This window comes from Zerene cesonia, chromosome 13 (assembly GCF_012273895.1).
Source record: "Zerene cesonia ecotype Mississippi chromosome 13, Zerene_cesonia_1.1, whole genome shotgun sequence".
In the NCBI taxonomy this organism is placed as follows: domain Eukaryota; kingdom Metazoa; phylum Arthropoda; class Insecta; order Lepidoptera; family Pieridae; genus Zerene; species Zerene cesonia.
This window is the reverse complement of record NC_052114.1, coordinates 6,502,091-6,526,202: the sequence shown is the minus strand read 5'-3', so window position 1 is coordinate 6,526,202 and position 24,112 is coordinate 6,502,091. Positions and strand designations below refer to the sequence as shown.

At 30.8% G+C, this 24,112-nt stretch overlaps 2 protein-coding genes across 8 annotated transcripts in view; both read right to left on the bottom strand.

Moving 5' to 3' along the window:
- LOC119831091 overlaps nt 1-24,112 on the bottom strand; it is an 86,928-nt gene that overhangs the window by 22,024 nt on the left and 40,792 nt on the right. For all 7 annotated transcript variants that reach the window (XM_038354344.1, XM_038354342.1, XM_038354345.1 and 4 more), the window contains exons 5-10: nt 21,057-21,221; nt 19,939-20,019; nt 18,853-19,038; nt 15,988-16,116; nt 15,508-15,585; nt 12,892-12,960 (exon numbers count right to left, since the gene is read on the bottom strand). In XM_038354344.1, the coding sequence (XP_038210272.1) occupies nt 12,892-12,960; nt 15,508-15,585; nt 15,988-16,116; nt 18,853-19,038; nt 19,939-20,019; nt 21,057-21,221 (708 nt within the window). The remainder of the gene's footprint in view (nt 1-12,891; nt 12,961-15,507; nt 15,586-15,987; nt 16,117-18,852; nt 19,039-19,938; nt 20,020-21,056; nt 21,222-24,112) is intronic.
- LOC119831092 lies at nt 8,198-11,043 on the bottom strand. The gene is made up of 2 exons (XM_038354346.1): nt 10,917-11,043; nt 8,198-10,453 (listed from the first exon to the last, which is right to left on the bottom strand). Exon 2 carries the CDS (start codon nt 10,434-10,436, stop codon nt 9,639-9,641), a length of 798 nt encoding a protein of 265 aa, XP_038210274.1. The 5' UTR covers nt 10,437-10,453; nt 10,917-11,043; the 3' UTR covers nt 8,198-9,638.

The following is a 24,112-nucleotide window of genomic DNA, read 5'->3' as shown; positions in this document are numbered from 1 at the left end:
AAGCTGCTACATCCAAAAACCACATAATAAGAAACTATGACAAGTCTGTAATAAGAAATTTTGAAAGAATGGAAAAAATTTTTTTCTATTCTTTCAAAATTTCTCATTTATAAAGCATTTCAATGCTATAAAACTAAAAATTTAAAAAGTCTGTAATAATATACTTAAACTGCGGTTTGTTTTTGTTAATAATATATTAATTTGTTATATGGATTATTGGAAAAGCGTGAATACATTTCAACCACCACAACGACGATACATACCTACTTAACTTATTTTAGTCTGGACGTAGTCTAGAGTCTAGACGGTCAAAACAAAATTCCACGTAAATCGGTGTCATGTCTAGTTAATAATTGATCTTTCACATACTGTTACACTAAATTATTTCAGCAAAATAGTAAATCAGAGAAAAAAAGTCAAGTGGGAGTCTGGATATGTCATCTTTAATTCCTACTCCCATCATCACATGTGACGTTTTTATACACTTTAATTTTTTAGATACATAATACAAGTAGATGTTACAAAAAAAAAACAATAATATATCAACGAACACACCTAAAATTATAATATATACATACGTTTATGTATGAGCTTCAAAGTCTGCACGTAAAAGCTATAATTATTTTAATAAGGTGTATTTTGATATCATATTATTAACTGCAATCAAATAGGCATTACGTATCTACCGATGCTTTATATATGTTTTAAACTCACTGTTACACTGTTACAATCCTTGTCAATATATACAATATCTACCATTGTTATGTATAATTTATATATAATTGCTATGAAAAAAGTTCATTGTTTTAAAAGAATTTCTTATAGGAATCGAAATACTTAACGGAGATTTAAACGTAACGAAAAGGCTGAAGAGGCTTCAATGGCTGCTTGTCAAATTTAATATTAATAATTGATCTAAACAAGATAAGTCCTAAAAGTAGGTTAGAGCGAGCTCTTAGGGAATCGAAGTTCAACAATTTTATGATAAATATTCGTCTCCTACTTTTATATAAACCTAATATTTGAGTGTATTCCTATTGCGCGCTTTACAAGATTAAATTATCTTACGCCAACTTTTTCAATATATTCCGACATATCTGAAAAGAATTGGCATGTACGTTTCTTGTATGTAATATGTTCTCGAAGGATGAAAATCACCCTTTTTCTACCCATATCTCACAACTGTGCGATGCAAATCAAGTAATTTGCATGCCTTTCGCAATGCAGAAGTTTTTGGATCACTTAAATTAACATTTATTTCCCGCCTGCGTGTAATGAGTGTTGCTATCTTTTGTTTAATTTGATTTCAATGTAAGATTAATTAGTCATATAAAGACTTTGGTCTGTGAATGAAGTCCCAAATGGTTTAATAAAGATTATGCTTATGTCTTAAAATACAATGCATTTTCCTTTTCTATCATTTTGTAGAAATATTCTAACGCAAACGGAACAAGGCAGGCCAAAAGTGTACGGTGCGGTTTTGAACTGAAACTGGAGTGAGGTACGAGTATTCTAGAATCCTGAACACAGCGAGAGATTCAATATACTGTGCCCGAGCTAAAATAATCACGATTATTTTTCCTCGGGCGCATGAACGGATGATACTTTTCATTTCTTCTACGGGAGAAATAAAGACATATTTTTTAATTTACTTTTTCATTCGTGTCAATTTCATGAAATAATTTTTACATACGGTATTTTTGTTCGAAGCTTTTGATACGTTGTTATTCGTATATTAATATTTTAGGAATCTAAGATTTTTATTTAATAAATTGTTTTTTAAAATGTCTTTGTTTTATTAGGAGTGATCATTCGGTAACCACGACTGAATTATACAATTTTCGTAATTGTATACTTATAGTTATAACCGTATAGGGTAATGAAATATTAGTATTTAGATTGATGCGTAGTTTCAAATTTGTATGTATATAGTTCCTATATGTATTTTTGTATAAAAAATTTTTCAGCATTCATATTTGACTATTAAAGGTAATTGAGCATATTTGAACACGATCATGAATCAGTTTAGCTAGATACGATTTTTCTTGTTCCGAATACCAGAACAAATTGTTTTCTAGCTAAACTTTGGAAATAAGTATTTCGTTTACTTACGTGTTACTCTGTTAGGTACATCATGTACATCATTGCTTAGTATTAAAATCCTTTGTTGGTGAACCCGTAAAAGAGTAATAGAAGAGAGAAGGCTTCCAAACATTTTTAAAGTTTCTCGTTTATAATTTTAGTAGGATATGTATCTTTAATCTTATAGTTATTTATTAAAATTAACCAATAATATAAGATTCAATTAAATGAAAACTAAATTTATTTGGAAATTTATAGCAGTTAGTTTTGTGTTTTTTTGTTTACAATATGATGCTCATGACTTGTTTATTATTATTTTTAATAATGGCTTTAGTATTAAGTGCAAGACGATTTGACGTGAAGTGGTCTCCACCGATACAAACACTCGCCATGCGAATAACTTCGACCATTGCCGGTCTAGTAAACAATTTGAATTAATAACGCTGGAAAGGGCAAGTTGGTCAACTCAGAGTGCCTCGTGAGATCGTTGTATGGGCGGAAACTGAAGAAGTCTCTCTGGCCTCTGCACCTTGAGGGGATTGGGCCGCTTGTTATAAGTAATTTTAATGAGTTACAGTTTGGTCATGGCCCCACGGGGCGGTGCCGTCACCGTGACTCGTCAATTCGTCGCAATTTAGTACGGCGTAGGTACCTAGGTATTGTAGAACATTTCAATATTTTAGTCACAATTGTCAAACCTCGAGTTTGTTTCATAAAACTTGATCACGTAAAAGCTGTTCTTTGTAGAATATCATGACTCATTCCAAGAAAAACCCGTTCAAAGGAAAGAAAACATGTGTTACCTTCACCCGTACGATGAATCGTATCGCACTATATTGCGTTTTATTATTATAAAACAGCGAGATTTTAAATTACATCTTGTGTGACCAATATTCCTTTCCGCAAAAAGGTAAAAACATTTGCATGTTATATTTTATTACTTTATTACGATATTAATTGTTAAACACAAACGAATTTTCAGAAATCATGATCAATGAGGTCACAAAAACTTGAGCTGGGTGTACTTTGCTAGGTGACTCTACACGCGACCTCGTAGCGGTAAACCGTTGAAACTTTTAATAACACAGTTGATTAAAATAATAATCTCTTGATACCAGTTCCATGAAAATTCGATTGCTGAAAATTTATTAATTCATCACACCCAATGGTATTCTAACGAAATTTTATTCGATGTGAATATTGTAAATGGAAAACGAAAAACTACATCGAAATATTTCATATTTCTCTGGAATATTTACGTACACGTAAATTCTTTAGATAAACTGCATCAGCTTTTTCGAAATATGCATGTATTTTTAACGATGAACCTAATATTAAATATTTTTGTTTCTTCTACGGACATACACATAATGTTATATTAAAAATAGCTTGCTGTTAAATTTTATACCAATCGAAATATTAATTCTTATCGACGTATTATACTAAGGATTTATGATGTCTGCATTTGTTAATTAAGCACTTGCTTAACGAAACTTATACATTTCAAATTTTATTTGCAATAATATAACTACATATAAACACATATGTTTATAAATTCATTCAATTTCATATAAACATATAATGAAGTACCTAATTATTATCTTTCAAGAAGCTTTCAATAACTTAAACCTCTTTTTGTAATGGGAAGTATGATCATTTTATACGTTATATATACAAATGGTACTGAAGTAAACAGAGTTAGGAAGTAACACATAAGTATACAATCGGAATCATACCCACGTCAATGTTTTTATTATTACCTACGCTTTATATGACAGATAATTGTTGTCGTAGAAAGCAAAACATATTTTTGGAAATTATATAAGATTTTAAAACAATTCAGACAAGTAGAGTTCTCTTCTGTACTTTGCTTCAATGACAATGAAAATAGGAAAAAACTGCAGTGTGTTTAACAAACCTGTACAATTTACAGAAATGCTGAGCTGAAAATAAATGACGATGAAAAGAAAGATAGATAAGACATGCTCTTTTAATTAACATAAAAAGGGGCACCTTAATTGCTTTAAGATAAAGGTCAAGATGCGTGTCAAGAACAAATAAAAGCAGGTCTATAAAGTGTCTTATCAACGGAGAATGGACGACAATGGAATGGGTTATGTGCCACGTTCCTTGAGTTTTTTTATTACGAGACATAACTTTTTAGTATAATGTGTTAGCAATCGTTACCTACTACTGTTTTACCGTAAACATTTGATTGTTATTATCTGTTATTGCAAAAAGTTTCAGTAATACGTGAAAAAAACAGGACTGCCTTTAAAAAAAAAAAAATATCGAAATATCGTCCTATTATAAAGCTTACACTAAGTTTCTAAGAACTTAAAAAATATACAAAAAAGTTTTGTTATTGTATATTTTTTGCAGTAGAAAACTTTTTTTTTGTCTTTTTGTAGTTAGTCTAAAAACTTACGTCGTTGAAATAAACTTGCTCTAGTCGCTGGCGCGTTTTATTAGCATCAGGGAAGCTCGACTGGCGTCTCACACGCATTCTTTGTTCACGCTCCATAGTCATAAGATCTGACTTTTGGGACAGCACTAAATAATGTAATCGATGTACTAAATCCATTGTTATCGAGATATCTAGCTTTACTTTAAAATAAGTATTACATTGGAAATATAACAGAAACCGAGAAAGTTTCAAAACTATGTAACATTACACTGCATTGAAATAAAATCCGTTCAAAACTTGAAACACAAAATTGTACACTAATAATGATATATTAAATGGATAGCGGGTCCATCGTTGGGTTTGCATATTTGTACAATTAACTAATGAAAATAGCGTTGAAAATGTAATTTAATGTAACGTACGGGAGTCGCGATATTGTAGTAGGTACGTGAACGCGATAACGGCTGGCGTTGTGTAGGGCGGGCGGTTACCGACTGGGCGATGGAACTGAAGACTCGCCTGTCTCTAAGCAACGAACAATAACAACAGTATGTACAGCGTTCTGTTCATCTGACTCGCCAGATTGTCGGCGTAATTGAATTATGCATTGTATATGTGACGTGATGTTTTATATAAGGCACTAAGCACCATCTTATCTAGGTGTTGCGTGTACTTTAATATTAGTAAACAGTTTAATTTATTGTATCACGAATCCTGTAAATAACTAATGATTATATAATCCTTTTTGTATGTGTGGAAATAAGCATATTATGCGAAAGGTTGTAAGAATTTATGTTTGTTTCTACTAATATTATAATTGCGAAAGTAGCTCTCTCGCCCTGTCCATCCGTCTGTATTTTTATCAACGTCTAAATACCTGAACCGATTTATATAAAATTTGTTTCACATATAATTTGAGCCCTGAGAAAGGTTATGTCATTGTTTTTATCCCAGAAATCTCCCAGGAACGGGAAATATGCGCGGAAATCCCCGGACAGTATAAGTTTTCGTTAGACTACGCATGCAGTAATCAATAAAAGCAAAAAATAATACGCGAGTAAAACTAATAAAAAAAACGGTTCAATAGAAGCCCAAGTTTTCACCAATTGCAAAGGTATATATTTTTTGTTTTGTTTGTGTATGTACCTATAAATTATTAGTTCCAATATTTCCTAAATTGAGCGAATTCTCTTTAATCAACAATTACAGCTTTTTTTCGACATTTCAATTGTCTCGTTAAATTGCATCTTGGAAAAGTGTGAATTAATCTTATCTTATATATTTTCTTCTCACTTTGATGTCTATCTAATCAAAGTGAGAAGAAAATATAATAGAGGTAGTTTTATTCTATAAGTATACAAGCTGCACCCGGCAAACACTGTTCTGCCTTACTCTTTTAGGGGAATGAAAAATAGATGTTGGCCGATTCTCATAGCTACCGGATATGCACAAAAAATTTCATCAAAATCGGTCAAGCCGTTTCGGAGGAGTATGGCAACGAAAACTGTGACACGAGAATTTTATATATTAAGATTATAACCATAACGTAATAAAAGAACATCATCAAATATCCCTATAAATGGGGAAAAAATCATACTAAGGTTTAATTCAATCTAAAATGGAACCTATAATTTCGTCATGGCCTTCTTGTTCCACATAAATTCACTAGTATCTAATGATTTAGACAGCAGTCTATTTGGAGCCATACAATCAAATAGGGGTGGAATTATGGTGAACAGTAGGAATACAGACATATCTTAAAAATATAGATGGGTTTTGTAAATAAACTCAAGCATAGAAAATCATCGTTACAAAGTTCATTGTCTAAGCGATATTTAAAATTTATTTTACGAATGTTTGTCCCATAAAAAGGAAATCAAGTTAATAGTATTAATAATTCAAATATTTAATTTTATCCACCTTAAGGCATATAATAGCTCAGTAGTCAATTGTGATAAAGATGATTAAAACAGGTATAAACGCGAAAGTTTGTAAGTATGGATGGATGGATGTTTGTTACTCACGCGAAAACAGATTATCGTATCTGTATGAAATTTGGAATAGACAGATTATTGTTTTACAGATAATATAACAATGTATCTAACTCCCTAGAGACTAATTATAAACGACAAACGGCATATTTCAATTGACCCGGGAAACGATAAAGGATGATAAAGGATCTCGGAATCGCAACCCAGGGGAACGCTATGCAGTTAAAATCGCTATTATCTATTTACCTTTGGCTACGGGAGCCGACGGTGGAAATTATAAAAGATTAAATGAACAAAACAGAAAATTAAAGTAAGTATTATCTATTTCCACAAAATACCAGGCGTGTACCTCAAGCTAACCCATATGGCCTCCACTTATAAAACAAAGAGGTTATATAATAATTAGTTCTAAATGTTTTTAATATTAAATAAAAATAATAATTGAAAACCGTTCCATTAACTTACTCATTTACAAAAAAAAGTAAATAAAAGTAGAGATTTAAAAAGAAATCAAAGAACGGCCAACACATTATTTAAGCAAAAAGTATACTTGCATAGCCAAGGCCTTTTTTAAAGAATTGCGTGACAAAATCATCAGATATCGTTGACAATAAATATATCTAGGACGTTTCACGCAATGCCCTTAATCTAGTCGAAAAGCAAAACTATGCAAAATAATATCCACCAACTTGGGAAACTAGACAACCGCTAACCAGACCTCCATACTTATACGTTTCTGTTAACAATGCTTATAAAGCTGAATAATTTGTTTGTTTATTTGAACGTGTTAATCTCAGGCACTTTTGGTACAATTTGAAATTTTATTTCAGTGATCCGAATGCCCGATTGTGCATGTAGGTATTTATTTTTTGCATTGCGTAGGTGCCCCCTTAATATTCATTAAATTTTAATGATTCAATTTTTATCAATCAAAGCATCATCAAGACACTCATATATGACTAATATAATAACAGTCACATTTTCTTTTCATAAGTCCAAATGAACCAAACGCAATAGTGGTAGAAATCCTTTAACGAGACGATAGAATATTACTCCTTGCGGTGGTATGGTGGCCATTTGTAACTGTCAACCGTCAGAAGTGATTTTCATGAATGGCTACTCGACGATCATTAGCTGTGCAAAAACTAGCCTGGCACAAATTGTTCAATTGTCTATTTTTAATTAACGTCTTTTCGTCGGTCTGGCGGGCACACCGGAAAAGTATGCGGAATTACGTTACCACCTTCGCTTTTTATTGACTAGAAAAAATATCAGAATTTTTGGTGGAACAAATCGTTCAATTTTCATATTTTTTTCGACACCTTCAATTAACGCCCATGCAATTCAACCATCAGTGAAAGAGCGATGATCATTTTTAATTTGTCATTAGGTAATTAGACCTCTGAAGAATCGCCAGATTGGTTCAAGTTACCAATTTATTGTGTTATCATCTCCCGGATAACTATAATAATAACTCTTCACAAGATTTCAAATCGTATTCCGTATTAGATACCTTATCGCAATATTTATTACTATTGTTTTTAAGTTTCTGGATATTAGAATACATCAGGAATTTTATCGCGGCACTGTCACAGAATAATAAGTAAAGTAGTACTATCCTATTTCGGTGGTTTTTAGTTAGTAACATCCTCATTAAGATAAAATTAAAAAGTGTGCAGGTTATCAACAAAAACAAATAATATTCTTATATATGTTAATATTTATTAGGAAGGCCTTTGAATCCTTACATATATATATTAAACAACTCGTATGAAAAAAGAACACATTTTTAACACCTTTGAGCTTATAATGTAAATCTAAAGTATGTACATGAATACTTAAAACTACTTCATCATAATAAACATAATTTGGACATGCTTTTGCAAGCGAATGCATTATATTTCAAAATGATTATTTGGTATTAAAGTAAAAGTCATTAAGAGGTTATTGTCAGACACTGTTGCAAAAAAATTATTACTTACAGGGCACGCAGGCCTATTTTTTATTATTTCTGTACAATGTATTCCCCGGAGTTCAATTTCATGTGTATTCATTTGCATATAAAATATGCTTTCCGTGTCCAAATTCAAATAGAAATCCATAACCATTATCAAAAATATAAATATGAGAAACTTGAGTGCATGATTATTAAATGCATATAATCTTGAAGTTTTACTACAATAAATTAGTTATCATAAATCACTTGTAATTTATAAGGCCTTTATTAACAAGATATGTATACAAACCAGCAATTTCAGTAACTGTCTTCCAAAATATATAACAATATATAAAAATTTACTCTTCAACAACTATTTAATTTTACAGAAAAATATTGTCTATTATAAAGAGGTGTATGTGTCTCAGATTCTATAACACACACCAAATAATGTGATTTATATGTAACACGTGAATATATTATGCTTCCCAATATTATTTAAACAATAATATAAGTCAACTGACTTACCAAATTTTTTTTTTTTTCATAAATATAATTCCCTAATTTACAATTATTAATAAATAAAAAAATGAAGTTTCCTTATTTTAATGGGACATACTAATTACGAATATTATAAATTTACCTATTTCTAACATATACATATATATCTATGTATCAAATTTTACAGTGTGTATGTCAGTACAATGTACATATTACAATGTTTTAGATATATTGCACTTACAATGACAATTTAAATAATATAAAAGTGAATAGTTTAAAGAAAATACATTAAATAAAGTAACTCTAGCATTCATCCAAACCTTTTAAATGCTCATTTGATGTCAATGCCATTATAAGTGGATTCTAATTGCTTAAAATTGAAAAAATACAATCAATAGTAAGAAGTTCACAAGATATATATTTAATTGTACAAAAATAACCAGAGTCTAGAAACATTTTTTTTATTATAAACTATTCTATAATAATCATTTAATCAATTGATCTAAATATATTTAACTTGAGATCGATGTTGTTTTAAATATTTTATGTACTTTTTCTATTATATAGTTATATTCTATGCACCAACTTTGTGTAAAAACTATATGGTTGAACTATTTAGGAAATAACAGCGGCAGGGTATCAAAAATGACATGTGCTCATTCCTATACAAAATATAAAAATAATTTAAGAAAATAGGGCTAATTGCACACCATACAATCTACTATGTCTGCGTAATTTTAGATTTGCCATTTAATTGACCCAATTGTCCTAGCATCAGAACTGTGTTTATTAAATTCTCCGAGTAAATACGCTGATTTGTCTCCATTCTTCTCAACTTTTGTACTACATATTTTGAAAAGAATTCTAAATCATTTTCATTGCCTTGATTTCTCTGCTGTACAGTAGTTGCATTTACTTTTGTGCTTCTTGGGCTTGTCTGTGTCATTGAAGTTCTCACTTTCTTTCTGCCTTGTTCTTGGAGCTTGCTGATATCTGTTTTATTGTCCACAAAACCTAGATTTAAATCTTCACCGAGTGTTTTTGCTTCTTCAGCATTTATCTGAATAGTCAAATCATCTGGAACAGTAACCATTGGCACATGGTTATCTGTAAACATGGGTGAGGGTAAAAAAGAGACTCGCTTGCGAACTTTGATTGTAGGCGTTTTAGGTTTATCACTATCTACATTATCTACTATGCTTACTGTGTGTCTGCGTTTTGATTTTGCTGAATTCAGTGCCTCTTTTTGATTTCGAGGTCCAATTTGTTTATTGCTCCAAAAGTTCACTTTGATTTTTGGTTTTTGTTTAGGCTTTTTCTCTGGAGTTTTCGGCCTAGATGACACTGGAGCAAATTTGTATCGAATATTGTCATCATTTTCGTTGTACTTTTTCAATGCTTTTGAATTTGCTTTGGCAATATTATTCAAGTATTGTTTACTTAATTTATATCTTACATTGTCGTCATCCTCTTTGGAATTACTCTTTCTAGGCAATTGCTTAGCTGTAATATTTTTCATTTTAACTTGTTACACACCTAAAAGCAAAAACAAGAAGAATTGTAATTATTTTGTCACATACGATCGTCAATGTTGCGTTTCCCGCCTAAACGTGAACAACAACATAATATTATATATGAAGTATATTTAGAGCAAAGGTCCAAAATTGTACATAATCAAGAAAATTTGATTATTTTAGATTAGATTTTCAAATTTTATGGTTCATAATTACTATCATCGTTGAAAACAAAAGTCAAATGCTTATTTAGATAACACAGCATATTTGAGGTTATATAGTTAAGGATGAAATATTACCAATACTTTTCAGAGACAAAATTATGTAGGTCTATTCAAATCATAATATACAAATTTCCTATTATGAAGCATTTTATTAAATGAATGATTATATTTATAAACAACAAATCGTAGTATAGCATCGAGATATTTTGTTTTTTTAGTACAATATATTACATAACAATTGAAATTTTTATATAAACTTACCTTTTGAGATTTGATTTTTAAAAATGCGCACTCACAATATCGTCATAAAAGATAAATAAACATATAGAAACTGATACAAACACGACACGCACAATCACGGGTAAAACGCAACTTTCCTAAAGCCTCATTTGACAGTTGACATTCTGCTTTGACAGATGTGACGTCACCCTGTAGTCTGTTCGAAAAAAGTCCGCAAGGGGCGCATAAAACGCGGGAAAACTATGAAACGATAGGTTTCATGTTTTATACAAGAAAACTGTGTGATACATGTTAATGTTAATAAAAATATTATATAAATCTGAGGTGGCTTGTCAGTTACAGATTTGAAACCCAAATTCCCTGGAACCATTTGTACAATTTTAACATACCAGATAGCTTGGTATTCATTTTTATTTTTTGTAAAATGACATTACATTTTAAATTTCATCTAATCCAAACACTTATTTTTATGAAGTGTAGCATAAAATACATTGTGACAATAATTAAAAAAATAATGTCTTTTTTATGTTCTGTGCTCTTGAACTAATTAGAAAAATGCTATGAAAATACACGTATCATATATCAATAAAAATAGTTTATTCCATGTGAATGGTGAAGATTTATATTTTGTCTATTTTTTAAAGGCCTAACGATACAGTCTGCTGGTACCAAATAAACGTTTATATTTCTTAATCACACTTTGGTGGGAAATTCATCGCGTCCCTATCATTGTAAATTTATAATTATTTAATAATTTTGATTTGTTTGCAAAGTTTTTATTATAAATTGCGGTAGAACCATTGTATGTATTAGTATTACTTACCATATGATTTTTCATTGAAATCCACCCCATTTTGGCACGGTGTTTAATTTTGCGAGAGGTAGCCGTGGTGAATCGCTATTTTTAATTCAATATTATGAAATTAATCAAGTAAAACGGTACAATATTGTGTGAGTAATGTTATTCCGCGAGATCACCTCTTAGACTGAGTAAACGGGAGGCTGTGCGCAATGCGACAATGTTCGTCCTTATACATTAAGTTCGGATTCACTATTTTATATTCATATAGACGTTAATAATAAAATTATATGTTTTATTATAATAATACTTATTGAATAACACAAAAAAAAAACACTTTAAAAAAAAAATGCATACATAGGTACTCACCCGCCTTTTTTATTTAGCACGAAACGACTTCAAATTTATTTGAAATTTAGCACTGGGTACACATATAAGATACAATTTAACTAACGGTAGTAAATAATGTGATATAGAGTAACTACAGTAATATTCGCGGGAAATATTGAAAATTATTGATTGACGTCTGCAGCTAGACTCCGCATGGTTAGAATACACTTTCATTCTAGGCATGCGCATTTCGCCTAGGTCACGTGAATATATTTCTTAAAATATTTCTTTGTCTGAATTGTGAGGTTTAAGGTTATCTTTTGTGAAAGGTGTTGCGTTTTTAATTTAGCGGGACTGGGTTTTTTAAATGACGTTGAGGTTTACATTTTTTAATTAAAGAAAAGTAAAATTTCAACATACTTACATAATAATATTTTGTTATGTTATATTAATTTACAATTGTAATTTTGTATTTATAATTCGTTAGTTTTCTGTAGTACGTAGAGATAAAATCAAATACATATATTTTTGAAGTTGACTATGAATATCCATTGAACTTCACTATTATAACCTAATTAAAGGTATTAAAATGATATTTAAACTCTTTGCATTATATTTAAAATGCAAAGACGATTATTTTCTTTGTTTGTAATAAAATAAACAAAAAAAAAAACATTATATACGATATCGATTATTGCATTCTTTACTGATATTTTGCTGAAATCTTACAGCTTTTCAGTATAAAACCGTAAGTGATACAGACTACATTAATTCGTTTTGTTGCATTCCGGGCCCGGGCTCACCCGGGTAAAGCTATGGCGCCTTGTTGACAAGTAGGTACTTAACGATGGTAAATAAAAATGTTACCTGAGCTCTAACAGCGGCCAGGTGCAATTGAGTTGCCCTGTAGTCATATTTCTTCACAGATATCTCCTCCTGTGGACAATATTATAATTTTATGTTTATTTAAATATAAGATTAACTTTTTGTTTGAAATATTTAATTGCGCCATCTATACTAAACTGTCGGAACTAGTTTTCGTAGTAAAGGGTGGAGAAGGGTGCTCTTGCCGCTATAAGTTTTGTAGATGGCTCTGAACATTGTACAAGTTTGTATTTTCATTGCAGATGGCAGTCAAATCGCACTTTAACAAGGACTCCAACACCAAGAAGACAAGAAGGCGCTTGTCTTGGCATAACAAGAGTAGATAGGTACCTACTCATGTTTTGTAGTTTCACTAATAACATTTATTCCTTTCTTTATTGATTTAAAGAGGGATAATAATGACATCGACGTAATAGTGAGACTAAATTCCAATTATAATTATTGTAGGTATTCTACATTTAAGTTAAGTTCGGTGAAAACTTGCCTTGTTGGACTTTTCATTAATATATACCTATATAACACGCTAAGGAACATGAACCAGCAACAAACTGAATAAGCAGATTTTCAATTTCGTACGGGAATTGGAATTTAATTGTAATGTTCAAATACTACGTAATGCGGGCTTATTTATTCCAAGTTTGTCCTTCAACGTTGACGTAAGGACTAAACGTATATAAATTGTTTAAGCATTAGGAAAGTTTTCCAAAAGTCCTATTATTCATTTATTGGTTATAAAAGCATAAAACAGGTATTAACAAACCTAATGGATTTGCTTTTGAACAACTTTCATAAGTTGATTGATTATTATTGGTTTATTATGGCAACAAATTTAATTATATCGTCTGTGATTTATGTACAATTTCAAGAAAACCTTATTTATTGAATTCTTCAGAGCGATTTGTACAGAAACAATATTTACATTTCTCACTTGTTGGGTATTCAAGTTGTATAAAGTAGCAATCACGATTGGATTTCAGTAGTTGTGGTATTTATCTGATTTTATTTATTTTTTATCCTGTATGTATAAATGGGAGAGCTATAGAATCACTAATATGTGGCAAACAAGGTACTATTATACTTAATACTAAAGCGGAAACTGAGATTACGAGTTTTAGTTATTTAAGTTCAGCAATATTTAATTTGCAAGTCATTTATTAACACTCACGCTCATTAGAGATATATAAATCTAATCACGAATATATGCTCCATGCATCTTATCTGATTAATATTCATTAGTATAGCAAATAGGTCATCATAAATCATCATCATAAATCATCTAGGTATCTTCCTATATCGAATCGTTTAGAAAAAAATGGTCTCTAAAAATGAACCTAAATTCTGGAAATATTTTTATGAATAAAAAACCTACCAGCGCATCATTAAAATAGCACGCATGATTAAGAAAACGCGATAAAATTTGCTTTTTTGAAGCTGGCGAAATTTCAGTTTTAATTGCGCAAGCTTTTAATCCCTTTTTAGAGTAAAATCGATAAGTTTTCGAAATAAATTGAGTAAGTTTCTTTTCAGTGCTATTTATATAGCAGCCTGTTTGTAATACGCGTATTATACTTTTCTTTTATGGAATATAGATACAAAGATAATAATAAATGATTTTTGTAAAGGATCTACGATACAAGATAAACCTGACTTGACTGTAGACGAAATGTTGAATAAATGAAATATATCTAAGTATAAGATTTATATGGTATATAATATAGTCTGGTTATTAAAAACATTAAGTTGATCACTGTTCAATTAATTGTATCAAACAGATGACGATGAGTTGTAGAAAGGAAGTTGAATTCAAATGAGTATTTTAATTTAACGTTTGTAAAGTTGAGGATGCAAATTAATTCAGATAATTTGAGAGATTTCAAGCAACGGCAAGGAAGGAGGTTGAATTATAAATAATTCAAGTTATATGAAATTTATTTTCTTCTGTAGTTCTTCAAATGATAATTATTAATAACATTACCACGCATGTATTATATAATCACTCAATGCATAACTTGATTTTGAAATTTAAAATAAGAATATCATAGAAGAATAACTAACGTTATAAAGTTATTCTGAAATTTTTATTCAGCCACGATGCCAGTAAATCCATCTTTTCAATACTTTCTCTTATATTGGCTATCTCTTCGTCTCAACTCAGCTTCAAGATAAATTCTATGAGCCATAAATAAAAATATCTTTCAATTTTAACGGGTTCGCCACATTTTTCTAACGGAATATGATATCTATTGTTATGTCACTTCTAACCAGATACACTTAAAATTTGAACTTAAAAAGGTCAAAGCATGACAATCTGGCCGCTAGGTACACACATGTAGGTAACAGGGATGAGGCATGAGATAAAGGAAATTAAACTACGTGTTCAACAAGTTCTTCGGTGTAATATGTTATGGATATTCAATGTAAATTTTTTTGGATAATGTTTTGGCCTACACATGACACTTTAGTGCACTGTTAAGAAGACGTAAGAATATTTACAAGCCCGTGATGTGGACGATTCTTATTACTGTGAAACCTGGTCGCTTAACCAGAGCAAAGAGATTATACTTCAATTTAATAGACAATGACATTATCTGCACTTACTTGAATTTCGTTGACTTTCCCGTAAATACTATTCTCGAGACTACGATTTTGTAGACGAACTAGCGAGTCCAAGCTTTCCTGTAAAAAAAGATATGTTTTTATTATGCTTTCATGAATAAAATTCTTCATAGTCTGTGAAATGTATCACAAAGGCAACATTAATTTGAAAGGAAGTCTGGAAAAAATCATGAATAATTTACATAAATAACCTACAGACAGGTAATTAACTTAAAAATGAACTGGTGTATAAGACTACATTTTTAATTAACTTTATTTATTTTTTTAACTTGTGAACGTTATGACTAGTTTAGTATTTTTGATATAAAGGATTAATTACAAGCAATGCAAATAATATTGATTTGATTAACTATTGCGGTTATTTTTTTATAGGCACCTACTGTTATATCTTTTCTAATAATTAGAATGATTTCGAACAGGGAAAAGCTCTTAAACTTTCTAATTGTATTCATTTTTACTTACCTGCAGTTGTTTGATTTGCAGCTCGAGATCCTCAGCGTCTTGCCTTAATTGCTCGTAATTGAGTCTCGCCTGTCCACCCCTCATCCTATCCAGTAACATCTCTCCTCTGAGTACTGGAGGCATCGCTTCCTAGAAAACAACATATGTTTATAACTTGTAAGTTAATAAACAGGGTATGGCTAATACGTTGACTGCAGTTAGAGATAGATAGATCAAAAAGCCAGGACCTTAACAGATTGATAAAATTCCTTCATTTGGAATCTTATCAAAGAAAGAGTGATACAGGTGTAACTTTTTATTTTTCAAAACGTCGAATATCTAAAGATCAAAGAACGAGGGACTTTTATAAAGCATAAAATTTTGTTTTTTGTACCGCCGCAACGTCCACTACCTACAGTTACTATATTAACCATTCATTACGCCACACCCGTATGTATTAATGAAATGGACACGCTAAAAATCGGCGCTGTGAGTCAAATGCAACAGCATGGTTTAATCCTCTTGCTTCACTAGTTCCTTTAAACAAGCCTGTTCGAATTACATTGAATTGTTAGTTTTCAATTTTGAATAAAAAATACCCACTCACTACTCCAGTTCCATTTGCTTATAGGAAACAAAATTGTGCGTTTTTTTTTTAAAGTCGTAAGTGCAGTTACATCAAGAAGTAACAAAACGACAACAATTTTTTTCTTCTTCCAATATTTAAAAGCAACGTATATTAGACATGAACATAGATATAATTATACTTTTACTTGGCACCAATGAATAATAAAGAGAAAATTAAAAAAAAAACGTTTTTTCAATTCTCTTATGAAAGTATTATGTACCTATTAAACAATTTCGCTTCAAACTGTAGAAATAAAACGCACTTAATATTGTACTGCTGCTTACGAAAGTTATGCACCTAATGTTTTTGGGATGATTGACCATAAGTTCTACCTAACTAAATAATAGTGTTTTGTGAAAACTCTAGCCTTGAAGTTCCCTTAATGTCAATTTACTACCCGCCTGTGACAGAAGGAGGGCAGTGTTTTTCAAATGTATGCAGTATGTATGTGAATATTTATGTCCATTTCTTTGGCACGCTCTATTCCCAAACTGTTGGACGGATGTTGTGACATAGGCTATTATATTAAGCAAAATGAGCCGCAAAGAAAAGGGAGGAATGTTTCATCCTCAATATAGATATCAAAAAAAAGTCTTAAAATGACAATTACGATAAAACAAAGTAAGAAGGTGGATTTTTTGGTTTTATTATAATTAAAATTTTTGTGAATAAGCCTTTACGATTTTAAAAAACATTATTCATATTATGGGACACAATAAATGGTTTTTTTTTTAAGCTGGTGATAGTAAAAACCAAAAAAATAATACACTTACAAAAGCAATGAATTTATACAGCTATTAGATAAATGGAGAGAAAAATAAAAACTATAAACTATTGAAATAAGAATAGTTCGTGTTCCTATAATCAATTTGTTCTTCGAATAACTTATTCAAACCCAATATTTATTCAAATAGAAACATTATTGAAGCGTGAAAGAGTTAAGCGGCTACGAGTTTGTTTTGTATTATTCATATCATTTCCGAACGTATATTTGGGAGGTAGAAGAAATATAACAACGAATTTTATTCAAATAAGTAATTGATATAAGTATGTAAAGGTCTCAAAAAAGTTAACCTATTTTTTTAAAAAGAACGAAACACTGTGTAGTAGACTTAAAAATGATTATTGATAAACATCTTAGATTAATAAAAAAATTATCCAATTATTAATAACATTACTTTTGCATATTATGTGTGGTGTTGAAAAAAAAAACACAAAAACGAATAGTTAATTAGCATCGCACTCAAGTTCAGTTAAAGCTCTAAGGTAACCATAGATATCATCACACGGGTCCAATAGAGAGAAACATAGAAGCATTTCAAATACTCGACGTTAATTATCTAAGACCGTGGTATTTCCCTGGTGAGCCAGCTGCCTCGTCGCGATGGGCATTATTTTATTGATTAATGGAGCTAATTTTCATATTAATTTTCAGAATAATTATTATATAAATAAAGTTAATGAAGCATACATTTTAGGAGCTTCTTTTATTAACTTTATGCCATAATATTAGAACATGTTCACGATTAATACACACGTCTTACTTCTTCTTGAATAGAGCCACAGATTACTAAATAATTATAGCATAGAGCTAGAAATGATACTAAGAAAAACAAAATTGAGATATTGGAATTGTGGTAAGGAGATAATATATGCGTTCCTAAATGAGGAACATTTTTACCTACACGCCTTATTTAAGAATCATTATAATTATAATTTCACCTCTATACGCCTTATTTAAAAAATGGTATTCATTAATTATGCTTTATAATCTCGGATACGTAGTAATAAATCTTTGATTTGTGTGTGCCTGCACCTTGAAATATGAGATACATAAAATATTTTACTGTATGCTTACACTGTTGTAATCTATCATATAATATATAGATATAGGATTTAATAACAATCAAAAACATTTTAGATCCAATCCGAGCTGTCACCCTCAGGATGTTTTTTCAAATTCAGCGATAACTTGGAGCGTAACAATCTTATAAATTGTCACAAACATACAAGCTTCTCTTCAATAGACATGTCAGTAACACAACCTGTAGATCATTGAATTGAACGCTTAATAAGTTTGCAGCTAATTTTTTTTTTAAAGAACTCGCGTATTGTTGGCCTGCCAAAATATAAATAAATTTATCTTCCAGATCTATTCGTATTAGTCTGGGAACAATAAAATTTACCATATAATATATAACCTCTTTGAAGTTAATACAAAATAAATAGCATTTATTAAAAAGAAAAATAAATATTACTGCAGGCACGTCGATGGGCGGATCGTCAGGTTCCGGTGGATAGGGCGGGAGAAAGTTCCTCTTGGGAGTCCTCAGCGGCGGCTGGTTGATTAGCAGCGTACGCGCCAAGTGAGCTAAATCTGCTGTACTGGACACCGCTCGGGACTGCGCGCATAACGACTCGTATCTTCTTAGCTGATGGTTGCACTGAACAAATATATATGTCATTAGCTCTATAGTAGTGTTTCTATGTATATATTTTATTTGGTTAAGTGGTCACACCGCCCATAAACGCTGGTCAATCTCTGAATTGAAATGTAATGCCAAAACCACTTGAAGAATTATTAGTTAATAAATATATATGAATACAAAATCAGAGAACAAAATGAATTATATTTTTAGACGTAAATGTTGTGAGCATTATAATGAAATCTCTTGGCGTTAAATTATTTTAGTATCGGTAGGTATCGTCCCAGTCCATTCCTTCTTTCCAGTCGTTAATCCTTTCCTTTTCCCTTACCCCATAAAAGCGGGCAGCGCATTCACGGAGGTACTACCTTTGCGAATGTTTATGGGCGGTGGTGATCGCTTACCATCAGGCGAACCACCAGCTCAGCTGCCCGCTATGACATTAAAAAAAAAAAAAAAAAAAAGGTAGATGATTTCAAAATAAAATGAACATCACCGCCTTTCATTTTAGAACCTTCTTAAAATTTATAATAAAAACACCGTAATACCAAGTAATAGCGCCTTTTTATAATTTTAGTTTTACAAAAATATTGAGCATGAAATATATTGTTAATCTTCTAAGATAAGTTAGTAAATCTAATCTAATTAAATTTGTGATAACATTGTATGTTTTCTAAATTTGTAATTTACCGACATATTTATCTCTCACAAAACTGTACATATTATTGAAGCTTTCAACTACCTCGCTATGCTTATATACGGAAGTATTATATCAAAACATACTCAACTTGTAGGGAAGGCTCTGCGTAAAGCTGTAGTCGACATTTTAATTATCTCAATGTAACAGGTTGCAAACCTTCTACAGTTTTGTTGCTCTATTATAGAAGATGTATATAAAGCCTACTTTTGTAAAAGTACCTTTTCGGAGATAATTTCGCCGTCCTGACAAATGGCATCGCTGACGGCCGCCGTTACGTCCGTTAAAATTTCCTCCAATTCCTGTAACAAATTTTGTGATATAAATCACTGTACGAGACAGTAAATAAAAGGCTGAAAAATAGCTATCTACATTTGGTAGTATAAATAGGTTTATCTTAGAAGCTACGCGTCTGACCTCTGGTTAAGGACACTTTTGTAATAAAATGTTTCACTCTTTTTAAGCAAAGTCGCCCAGCAAACTGAATTAATTTATAGTTAATTTTTCTTTAGTGTGTAACCTTGCATTAGTCCTTCATGAAAAGTATACATTGTAAATATGTATATAAAACAAAGTCTATTTTACATGTGATTCTTTGAGAGTATTCATAACATATTAAAATTTTAATAGTTGAAATAATAGATATAAAGAGCCTTGAACAACATAGGGATATATAAAGCATAATTTCGCATTTAAAATCACCGCTTCATCTACGTGAGCTATATTAACGTTCAATTAAAGGAACGTCAGTTTTAATTAAAATCCGTTCATCTTATAAGCTCCAATCTTCTGTAAATGACAAGCCATATCTACTGGGATTCACAGTTTAAATATAAATTCAAGGAGTAAATTACTCCAGATTAGAAATTAATTTTAAGTTTAAAAATAAGTACTGCACGTCTATAAATACAGCTTTGTTGAAGTTGAAGTTGATATTTCAGTTTAGAGATAATTTTCACTACATTGATATAATGCATTTGAAAATATTTACACATGGGTATAGAAAGTCAACAAGCGAAGCGTCCAAGAGGAACCACGACATACTTGATTTATTGTTGTGTTCGCATAGATACACAGCTATTTTTTCTTTTTTTCCTTATTTTTACAAGATATACATTGAAGTGTCTATATTTCGAAAATATAAAAAATGTAAAGATACAGGTGTAAAACAAAGTAAATTATTAAAGTATAAAATTATATATCTGTCTGTTTGTCAAACTTCTATTATAAAACAAAATTTTAACTATATCGTAAAAAAGTATAAAAAAAAATCATCTTGTGCTTAATCTAATTCTAACTGCAATAGAAGTAGTATAGAATATGAGAAAGAAATTTATACCTGCAGGATAGTTGGCAACGTGTGCGTATGATATTGCTCTATCATAGCATTAGTGGCTGTTAATTGTTGCACGTAGTTGTTATGCGAATCGTAGTAGGTTGCGAGGTTTGCTGGGCTTGAATTGTCGCAGTAGTTCAGGAAAGCAGCCCTGTAGTCCTGTCGACTCTGAAAACAAATTCGACGTGAATCGAAGCATTGTTTAAAAATATTTATATAGCACGTCATGTGCTTTTAATATAAGTTTTCGCTTTGTGTTATAAAATTTCACGAAATCCATGAATACGTTATCAAGTTTTGCAAACACGTGTGGTGTATACGACTAAAGTTTTCTATGCTGTTATTAACAAGACTCCGTGAGTTTAAAATAGAAAGTATCATCATCAACATCATTCGCCCATATATAATACTACTGCAGGGACATATGCCTCCAAAAAGGGTTTAAGGCCGTAATTTGGAAAGCTTGGTATTAATACATTACCAGTTTATTTAAAAACTAGCTGTGCCCCGCGGTTTCACCCGCGTAAGCCCGTATCCCGTAAGAATATCGGGATAAAAAGTTGCTTCTTTGTTATTCCAGTTGTCCAGCTGTCTACGTACCAAATTTCATTGCAATCGGTTCAGAAGTTATTGCGGGAAAGAGCAACAAACACACACACATCCTTACAAACTTTGGCATTTATAATATTAGTAGAATGTTAGTCACTGTTAGTTTGAAGAAAATAAAGGAAGACTGTTATCTTAAATGACAATCTGATTGGAATGTCAAATCATTTAAATTAATCTACATAGGCGAGGATTGCTAGTACCTATTCGGCTTTGTTAATTCTAACAATACGAGGGGCAATCAAATTAAGCTCCATTCAGTTGATCCGTTGGGCGATTAGTGTGGCCGTCTGAGTGTATGAATAAAGCGGATCGCTGCCATTAAAAGTGTATAAAGTGTTTTATTGTTGTTTTATTCAGAGCCATTTCGATTTTATTCCACTGTGATTGATACACTGAAACTAGTTTATCCGCGCAGTTGAGGTTGATTATGAGATACAAGTAGTTCGCCCCGGCTTTGCCCGCGGTACAAAATGTATGTCACTGTGTCACTCAGCGAAGTTGCAGCTTTCTGAAGGTGGAATAATTTTTAAGATCGGTCCAGTAGTTTTTGAGTTTATCCATTAAAAACAAGAAACAAAAATATAAATATTTCCTCTTTATAAAATTAGTGTAGATAATATATTTTTTCAAATACATTTTGCATTGCAACTATATTAGGTAAGTATCTATATTAAGTTATGTAATTACTATAAAATGAAATATTAAAATGACGATAGCACTCGTTAAAAGTGGTATGCGATTTAGTATCTGTAACATATGAGTACATACTGATCGAATTAGTACATCAAAAGGCCTGAGCGATTCTATCATGCATCGAGAGGATATCGATACTGCGAACTTGCATAGTATTGTGTTGTGTTGAATGGAATGCAATCTAGGCTTATGCCATTAACTATTGTACAGTCTATTCGGAGTGCGGTTGTTGATAACGGTGTTGCCATAGAATCAACATAATTATGATACAAGCATATTAATTTTACTAAAACGCTTTTCCGCTTTCTTGTCCGATTCACATATATTATTTTAGTTAGAGGGCATTTGTTTTTTGTTTTAATGACATTTTCAATATCAAAGATTGGTTAAAATGTAAATACGAGTCACATCGAAGAAATCAGTTTGATAATAACTTTTTCTTATTTTGTAAATCATTCTTTAACCGAATCCCTGACATTCTGGGTCCAACATTAGCCCATAGGAATGCCTAATTCCATTAGTAAATTAATATTAAAGCGAACTATCTATACTACCGTTCCAATAGTTGGGATATCCTATTCAATTAAATGAAAGTTATGTTAAAACACTTTACTGTTAAATATAACTCAATTTTTTAACGTTAATAAAACTTGATTAGGAATTAAGTAAATCGATACGTAGTATGAACTTAAGTGTTTTAGTTTGTTAGGAATAATAATAATAATAAATAAATTATGACTGAAGTATGATTAACATTTAAATATTTAACTTTAACTATTGTATATTTTTTCGTTAAACTAAACATACAAATAACATATCGCGTTCACTAACATTCGCAGTACACATATAAGCTAATAGAGTTGTTAATTATATGCTGAAGTCTTACTGTATTATTTTAGTAGTATAGGACATTTCATTAATACGTTTTAAGGTTTGTAGGTGAATCTTGAGGAAATTTGATTTATCAGTTCCAAATTTAGGAGGGTTTTTGACGCCTACAGCTATCCGTGAGTTATAAGGTTGGAATTAAATAATATTGACTGAGAGTACTCGGATGTAAATATGTTAACATTTAAATAATATCAACTTTCAGTATCCAATATTTATATCTTAGGATACATTGTACTTTATTATTGTTTTTTAAGATCAAAGGAGATGATAGAACGTGATTAAACGAGTTATTTAATGTATTTGCATTTTAACTTATTACATTATTCGCATGTCTGTAAAAGAAATCTGAAAGATAAAAGCTGCATCACAATATCTGCCGAATATATTTATACAAGTATATTAGACACGTATTTTCCTTATGAGCGATAGGTTCCATGAACAAAAAGCTCTAATTCAATCTCAAAGTAGACAACTAATAACAAAAAGTATCAGTCTGGTACTGATTACTATCTTGGTCGTAAATAAAACAACTTACTCAATTGGATACATATAACATGCTTACGTACGTATATTATATATTATGCGTACTTATTCCACAAAGATGAAAGCCCCCAGTTAATACTTATGGAAAAGAAAGTCTGGGTACAAATAGATATAGATATGAATAAAATAAATAATAAAAATACGTGTATTTCTCAACCATACAATAAACACATACAAACAAAACGTTGGTCCCGTACTAGATAATAATCTGTATTACAAGTACCGATATCCCTCCATTGGTAAATTACAGTTGAAAAAAAAAGGAAATAGTTATATAAACACAAAAAAGTGTGTGTGTGTGTGTGTATGTTTGTGATTTATGA

What these genes read in the sequence shown, in the direction of transcription:
- LOC119831092 (XM_038354346.1), bottom strand. Translation starts at nt 10,436, where the DNA reads ATGAAAAATATTACAGCTAAGCAATTGCCTAGAAAGAGTAATTCCAAA.